At 44.5% G+C, this 8,062-nt stretch overlaps 4 protein-coding genes across 4 annotated transcripts; 3 read left to right on the forward strand and 1 right to left on the reverse strand.

The window, feature by feature from the left end:
* Window positions 1-257: 257 nt before the first annotated feature.
* Window positions 258-3,011, forward strand: VTP01DRAFT_7848 (uncharacterized protein; the record flags this gene model as incomplete). Its single annotated transcript, XM_069386904.1, has 9 exons — window positions 258-284; window positions 351-441; window positions 497-645; window positions 706-798; window positions 869-1,196; window positions 1,263-1,473; window positions 1,530-1,698; window positions 1,755-1,886; window positions 1,953-3,011. 9 exons carry the CDS (start codon window positions 258-260, stop codon window positions 3,009-3,011), a joined length of 2,259 nt encoding a protein of 752 aa, XP_069242313.1.
* Window positions 3,012-3,172: 161 nt separating this feature from the next.
* VTP01DRAFT_7849 (uncharacterized protein) lies at window positions 3,173-3,962 on the forward strand (the record flags this gene model as incomplete). Its single annotated transcript, XM_069386905.1, has 5 exons — window positions 3,173-3,181; window positions 3,238-3,307; window positions 3,366-3,496; window positions 3,559-3,667; window positions 3,727-3,962. The coding sequence occupies 5 exons, from the start codon at window positions 3,173-3,175 to the stop codon at window positions 3,960-3,962; spliced, it is 555 nt and encodes a 184-aa protein (XP_069242314.1).
* Window positions 3,963-4,016: 54 nt separating this feature from the next.
* On the reverse strand, window positions 4,017-4,937 carry VTP01DRAFT_7850 (uncharacterized protein; the record flags this gene model as incomplete). The annotated part of the gene is made up of 5 exons (XM_069386907.1): window positions 4,017-4,196; window positions 4,254-4,370; window positions 4,460-4,602; window positions 4,674-4,731; window positions 4,812-4,937. 5 exons carry the CDS (start codon window positions 4,935-4,937, stop codon window positions 4,017-4,019), a joined length of 624 nt encoding a protein of 207 aa, XP_069242315.1.
* Window positions 4,938-6,179: 1,242 nt separating this feature from the next.
* Window positions 6,180-7,855, forward strand: VTP01DRAFT_7851 (uncharacterized protein; the record flags this gene model as incomplete). Its single annotated transcript, XM_069386908.1, has 6 exons — window positions 6,180-6,666; window positions 6,727-6,909; window positions 6,980-7,306; window positions 7,368-7,636; window positions 7,707-7,769; window positions 7,832-7,855. The coding sequence occupies 6 exons, from the start codon at window positions 6,180-6,182 to the stop codon at window positions 7,853-7,855; spliced, it is 1,353 nt and encodes a 450-aa protein (XP_069242316.1).
* Between the last annotated feature and the right edge of the window lie 207 nt (window positions 7,856-8,062).

The following is an 8,062-nucleotide window of genomic DNA, read 5'->3' on the forward strand; positions in this document are numbered from 1 at the left end:
ATGCTAAGCTACTTAATGAACTATTACTGCATGAGACGAGCACATATTGGAATGATTGATGGTCCATGATTAGACCCTTCACTTTCTATCATTATTGCAGCTGAAAACAGCATTGGGTAATGGAAAGATCTTGAAAGTGTCAGAAGACGCGGTGATTAGCGCATTATGAATTTGTGCGGGGCGAAGTATTGAATAAGTACCACCTGCAGCCTCGTGTCTTTCCCGCGGCGTTCCTCCTCTTCCTCCGCATTTGGAAAATGCCTACGTATACTGCTAACGAAGATGTATGAATCAAACTTTGCTTTCTTTCGAATGTTCAAAAGATTAAACCTTGGTACTTATCGTTGCAGGGACCGGCGGAGGAATTTCCAGACATAGCACCAGATCGACCTGCTGAATCAGAGTTACGACAACAATTACTTGCCGACATTATTCAAGAAGGTAATATACTCTTTTGTCGTTTCAGACAAGCAACGACTTATAAAGGAAAAAATAGAACGAGTACTTAATGTTGAGCGACAACTTGAGGAACTGCGCCGAGCGCTCACCACGACCCGACTTGAACGAGACGCAATGATCCAGGCTTTCGAGATCGAACGCAACGATTTGAAGACCGAAATAGCAACGTTGCTCAGAGAGAAGAATGCAAGTTTTGCAATCGAGAAGCTTAAGGGAAAGTTTGCTTACATGTGTTGCGCATTTTAGGAAGCAAAAGAACGAGCAGTGTATCATACGAACAAGTCGCAAGAGGCGGCGAAAACATTACAACTGATCAAAACAGAACACGCATCAATTGCTGTAAATATCATTGAAAAAGCAACGTAGAAACATCAATACGTTTTCGACTCAACGATGATGGGATGTTTAGGATGGACTTCGCGATACAATATCGAAACTTAGAGGAGAAAATGCCGAACTTGCAGCAAAAATCCAGGAAACGCAACAGGAACAGGAGATGCAGAAATCAATGTATAGAATCAAGGAAATCGAACTGCAATCGAATGTCGATGATTTGCAACGTCGCATAGAGATAGCTGAGGAACAGAATCAATATCAAGAACAGCTCATTGCTGAAGGACAGCAACGTGAGAAACAGCTTTTGGAGAAAGTGAATTCCTTGCAAAAGCAGCTCACTCAAGTCAACGCTGCCGCGTATGACGCGCGGATAACAGCTGAATTGGACGAACAGTTAAAGTGTAAATGATACCGGCCTCAGGTTTGCCAAAACTCATTGAATTACTGATCGTGCAAAAACATTGTAGTGCAATCTGCGCAGTTGCGGGATCTCGAGCTGGCAAACGGAAAGCTGTCGAAAGAATTGGATCTGTACAAAAAGCGATATCCGAACATTGAAGCTTTAGCTGAAGAGAAACACAGATTGGAGCGTGAGGTCCGTGATCTTCGACAAGTATCTGACAAGGCGAAACAGCTTGAGAGCGAGAATGCCAAATTGAAAGCCGAGAAACTGGAATGGTAAGATGAGATGGCGCCTGAGCAAAAGAAAATCCACGTAGTAACCATCCCATAAGGGCACAGTACTTTGAATCTGATGAAGCAAAGGAATTTGTTACACCTCAAGATTTATTATTCAATTTCTCGCGAGCTCGGACAGCTTTGCGAGCAGCAGAAATTAATTTGGAGACGATGAATGATGAATTGAAGAAACGCGACGAAATCGAGCAGGAATTGAATGAAAATGTAAGAGTTGATGGAACATTGAAGGAGCGATATCATAATCTGATCATGAAAAATAGATTGAAATACTGAAAGCACGTGTCAAAGGACTCGAGAAGCAAGGAAAATTGGATGAAGCAGAAAAAACAGCGTTAAATCGCCAGAAAGAAATGATTGCGATGCATCGTGATATGCTTGAAGAGCAATTACTGGTACAAATTTGAAAAAAAAGAAATCTGAATTATACACTGTTCATTCTTATTCTTTTACTTGTCTAGAACCTTTGTAAACTAGAGGAGGCTTCTTCAACAAACCAAGAAGATAGCACGCAATTGCCAATGACGAAACGTATCGAACAGCTTGAAAGCTTGATCAAACAGTATCAGGAAACACTAGCTGCACAAGAAGTATCCAAGGAAGCGGAAATCAGTCGTGAAGAGAGCGACAACGAGCGGATATTGGAGTTGAAGGACAATCCTTATTCGAAAGAGCAGGCCGTACGAAAGGAACAACTGACAAGATTGCGGCAGGAGAATGCAGAACTTTTGAAACAAATTGAGGATATGAGGGAATCGGTGCTGACCACACCTTTTGAAAAGAAACGCAAACGAAGCATGTACGAGGACCAAGCAACCAGCGAAGACAACGATGATGACGATAGCGACGAGAGCAATGATCGTGTAACGATACCCAAGATTACCCTTCATAATCTACACGGTCAGATCGATGAACTCAAGCAGGTCGTCGCTCAAAGAGATAAACGAATCTTGCGACTCAACCAAGTATTTGAGCGAAGGTTTGAAGAGTTAGGAGACGCGATCCAGAAACTGCTTGGTTACCGAATTGAACTGGAATCCGGCCAGATTGTGCGGTTATGGTCTGTATATGTGGATGAAGCGAAACTTTGCTTCGTGTTCAACTTGGACGAGGAGGAAGAAAATGATGCAACCGTGCGGATCTTGGGTACTGAGCGCGAGCAATTCCGGGAACGCCTAGAAGGATCATACGAGTCTTTCATCACGCAACGGCAGAGCATACCCGGGTTCCTGAGCTCAGTAACGCTCGATTTACTTGAACCGCACTCTGAGGAATATCAGGATGGAGACCAAGCGTATGAAATCCCGGAAGACGAGCAAGGTTACGAAGATGAAGAGTATGACCAAGAACAATACAACGGAGTATACGAAGATGAGCAAGGACAGGAAGGAGAAGAGGAAGAAGAAGGGGAGGATGCTTACTATGATGACGAAGATGATTATGAACGTCCGCCTGCATTTGATCAATCAAATACTGCTGGAAATAATAGCGATGATCCAATATGTTTAGATGATGATTGAACTGAATTGAATTGAATTCTGTAAATATATTATATTTCATCTTTCAGGAACTTGAAGTGTGAAACGCACAGGTTAAAACTTTCAATCATCCACCAAAACTCAGAACGCACAATCCCAGTTTTAACTTTTTTGTTTCCCCCTCCCCCCTCCACCTCCAACAAATGAGCCAGGTAAGTTCTAAATCAATGCTAGACATTGTGCGTGCATTCTCACAAGCTTTATACAGCGAATGCTTCCGTTAAGACGAAATGTTGTTTCGATACAAGGACGATTACACAGCACGGCTGCAGTGAAAGGTGACAGCAATGGCAAGATCGTGTCCATACGTCTGGCTGACTATATATTTTGTTACAGGCAAACGGAAAGCCACCAAGCAGCATGAGAATTTGTTCCAACCAATACAAGCTGATATGATCGGCACACCTGACCCGATTTCTAATTTACGCCCTGTTCGATATTACATACCACCGGATGAGACTGAAGCAGTAACGTATCACGGCACAGTTGGGTTATCCGGCCTCAACTGACAATGTAATGCAAATGATAGGAGAAGGAATGGCGGTTAATGCAGCAACGGGTGGATGAATTCAATCAGGATTTCTGGACACGGAATAATTCAATGTTCTTGCAAGCCAAAGCAGAATACGAAGAGCAATGTAAGCTTCCAATTCGTAAAAAGATATGCATGATGGAAAGCAGCTGATGGATGTCTTAGTAAAACAACGAGGAAAGCAAGTGACGCCTGAAGCGCTATCCATCTTCTACAAGGATTTCCTAGACGCAGCATACGAACGACATATGGAATACAACCGACAATGGTGGAAACTGAACATTGGAATGCTTTACCCCGGTTTTAAGGCCACAATGCGTAGTCTATTTCAGTCCAGGACGACGCAGGCTGTGCAGCAGCAACGGGAAACCAGTTTTTGGGAAAAGAGCTTTGAATCATGACGACGACGATCCTTCCTTTTAATTTATAAACAATAGGTGGAGGAGAGAAAGAGATTAAAGATTGGCGCCCAAGCTACCGGAGACCTTTTGCAAGATCTTGTTGACTTTGCTAGCCTCCATATATTCCTTGACCAGACTGCTGACAGCCTTGAATTTTTCGTGTTTGGCGTCCTTGACGAGTTGGAACAGCATGGACTCGGAAGTAGTAACGGTGGCACCAGCAGATCGCATACGCTGAGATGGATTTTAGTCAAGCGCATATGCGCAATTTTTCACAGCTCGTCGACTTACTGCAAGTGCAATGTCGATTTCTGCATGGTTTTGAGAGGAGACACCGTCGGCGAGGACATGGACGTCAATGTTGTTTTCTAGTAGGTCTAAGGCGGTCTGCAAAACACATACGTGGCTCTATTTGGATAAACGGGTGTGTGTGAGAGAGAGTGAGACCGGCTCTTTCCGAACAAAAATATAGCGGTTTCTTTTTTTTTTTTGCTTACTTCAATGCCAACGAGAATTACGGACTTTGTATTGTACTTCTTCAAGGCTTCAGCGACCTCGGGAACGTACATGCTGAACTTTGTCTTTTGAAGCGTCAATGCGGCGTCCGAGATATCCAGCTCTTGGACGGTGGGACCGAATGCTGTGTAATACGCGATCCTTGTCAGTATACAAGACCATTACTCCCGCCACCGGCTTGCGCGCGAATCTTACCTTTGGGGTACTGTTCGGTGACGATAACAGGAATATCGAGGATCTTGCTAGTTTTAATCTTTAAAACGACGAACGAAAAAGTGTATAGTCAATGGCTCTGTCCTGTCAGCGTGTATGCGTTCTTGTACTTCTACCTACCATCTTGTTGGCAACTGTAATGACAGAGGGGTACTGCCAAATAATACCCTTGAAGCGCTCCTGGATATCGCATACGAAGAGCGCGGTGGTCTGAGGAGCGAGCTTGGCGATCTTTGGCAAGGACATTGTTGGAGTGAAAAGAGAAGCAACTTAGTGTGCGAATTTCTATGATGACCAAACCGGAATTGCTTTAAACTTCGCGGAGTGTAACGCTGCATGCAGAGACAGAGAGAGCTACAAGCATGTTTCATTCTGGGACTAAGACAGCTGTCTGTCCCAATTTGTTGTTGCAATATGCGCATATGTACATTTAATGAATGTGCATGGGCTTTTTCTTGTAACGAGAACATAGGAGCTTTGACGTTTATTCAAAGTGGCAACTCCACGTAGACATTCCGATTTACTGACAGAATGGACCACTTGCGACATAATGCCGCTCATAGCACCTCTCTATGCGGCCCATCATATAGATATTACGTTTAGAGGCTTTGATTCTTTGAATAGTGGGATGGACCGCTTCATCAATTCATCGAGGGGAGCCAAAGGATTATACTTATCACATGCTGTACAATGGGCCTCTTAAACTTTTTAGCAACGATACACCCGCACGCATCCTTCTAAAGCCTTCCGAACCCATTGTATTGTGCTGGTTGATCAACTTTCTTGTCGAACGAACGTGTATATCCAAATGATTTGCAGCCATGGGGCACTTTATGAGTATATACTTCCCGGATAACAGCTCAAAAAGTCTGATATGTCGGAACCCTGCAGAGCACAATGCAACTGTTTGACAGGCGCCACGAAAAGCTGAGGCTAAAAATATAGTTCATAGATGTAAGTACTTTTTCATGCGATAAGAACTCGTTGGATATGCGATCTTTTCTGTGGGATAATAGAATCTAATACTGATGGGGATAGTTAACCAGCTTATTGGTCTGACAGACAGCCTGGCTACCTGGAGAATCCAACAAGAATAATACGGCTGAAAAGATGATTAAGCTGTGTCGTGGCGGTTTAAACTAGAAAGCAGTAGAGAGATAGGGAGAGCGAGAAAATGGGAAGTTAAAAAGTTCGGAGTATGCTGGTGGGAAAGCACCCGATCTCTTCAATATGTTCCTTACCACAAGCCGAAAAAGGCTACGATCTGCAAATCAAGACCGTCTTCTTCATTTTAAGCAAAGATCGACAAGACAACACTTTTTTTTCAAAATAAATATTGAAAATGAGACATGATCCCCCTCATCTCCTGCCCTTTTTCTTTTTCCATCACTGTAGCTCGCTCAGGGCCTCCTCGTTCCTTTCTTCTTTACTTATACATTTACATTTTGTTATACTTTTTTCCTCTTTATTTTTCTTCTTTTCACATTAATGGCACCTACTACCATTGCTACTGACGAATATCACCTGAGTCTGCGAGCTGTACGAGAGCGGTGCTTTCGTGTACAGGAAGCCGGCGTGCGTAATCGTCTGCGACACTTTGATGTTGATCCGTCAAAGTTGCAAGACGTTGTCACGTTCGTCGTCTCTCTGATCAAGCGCGACTTTGATAGTCCCAATCAGATGCCTGTGCACGGAATCTGGCGCTACTTTGATGCTGGCGGTCGTCCACGTATCCAGCAGCTCATCAACTCCTGGGCAAGTCTCGGATTTGACGCGACAGAACAGACCAGACGGGTTCTGGACTTGTTTGTCGTTGGCGTCCTCTTGGATACAGATGCAGGCAACCACTGGTCATACCGCGAAAACGTGACCGGTCGAACGCACAAACGAAGCGAAGGTATTGCAGTCGCCGTCCTGGACCTCTTCATGTCGGGTGCATTCTCCAGTGATGTCAAGGAACCTCATCGAGTTGACTGTGAGTATACTTGCATGTGGAGTAGTAATGATATATGTATATTAAATGCGCACGCCACAGCTGAGGGCTTGCTGTCACTGTCGATCGATACCCTCAAACAAGGTTTCCAGGTGAACGAGCGCAATATCCTCATCGGACTTGAAGACAGATTAGAGATTTTGCGATATCTCGGTAACGTCCTGCGTTCCCGCGAGGATTATTTCCAGTCCTCTGGCGCTGTCCCACGACCAGGCAACCTCATGGGTAAGACAACCAAAAAAGACGATGCGGATCTGTGCTGAGAATGTATCGGCGCTAAAACAAATACACGCAGATTACTTGCTTAAGCATCCGACCACCATTCAGACTAAGAAGGGTGCCTTGATCGTTCTCGAGACGCTCTGGCCCGTCGTGCAATCGATGGGCGAACTGTACATCGCTGAACGCGCCGACGGCAAGGGCGGGATCTCTGGCCTCGGCGACACTTTCCCCTGCGGAGCCATCCAGTATTCAGACAACCCGCAATCAACAGACCATTACGTGCCGTTCCACAGGCTTTCTCAATGGCTGATCTATTCACTTATCGAGCCTATGGAACGACTGTTGGGTGCAACCATTGAAGGCACAGAGTTGCTCACTCCACTCGCTGATGTCCGAAACGGTATGAATATACACCGTAGACATTCAGAACTCGACCCGCTGACAGCATATGGATTGTATAGGTGGATTGTTGATAGATACCGGTTTCTTGGCTCTTAAAAAGCACGAGTACGAACGTGGCATCGAAAATTACCACAGAAACTCGTTGCTGCCCGGTCAGCCCAAAGTCGAGGTCGCACCCATGTTTGAGATGGATGATCCGGTCATGGTCGAGTGGCGTGCATTAACAACGGCTTACTTGGATATCGTGGCAGAGCGCGTGCGCGATGCCCTGAAATTGAACAAGAACAAGATCGCCCTCACCCGTCTGATGAATGGCGCAACTTGGAGTGTAAGTACTTTTCAATATATCTGCAGATCTGCAAATCAGAAAGGGATGCAAAACTCACTGTTTTCAATAGGCTGGTCGTGAACTAGCTGAAATATCTCGTCCAAATACTCAAGAACCGCCAATTATTATCAAGGTTGGATACAGATATATTTGATCAATGCTTTCAGTTACATTAACCGGATAATGTACATGTAGTACGACAAGTTTGTAATTTACTAGAAAAGGGTAGCACCACCAGCCCGTTTTGCAACGACCGTTTTCACCCACCATCCCAGTCCTTTTCGATTTTGTTTTATACAACAATTACTCGACATAACCGGTACTATACAGTCATTCATTTCGTCGACAAGATCTTTTTCTGTCTCACGTATTACATTCACATTCTTTCAGTTACTCACTCACTATCTTTCCCTCTCTCTCTCTCTC

This window comes from Rhizomucor pusillus (genome assembly GCF_041956525.1).
Source record: "Rhizomucor pusillus strain CBS 183.67 unplaced genomic scaffold VTP01scaffold_4, whole genome shotgun sequence".
NCBI classification, from domain to species: domain Eukaryota; kingdom Fungi; phylum Mucoromycota; class Mucoromycetes; order Mucorales; family Lichtheimiaceae; genus Rhizomucor; species Rhizomucor pusillus.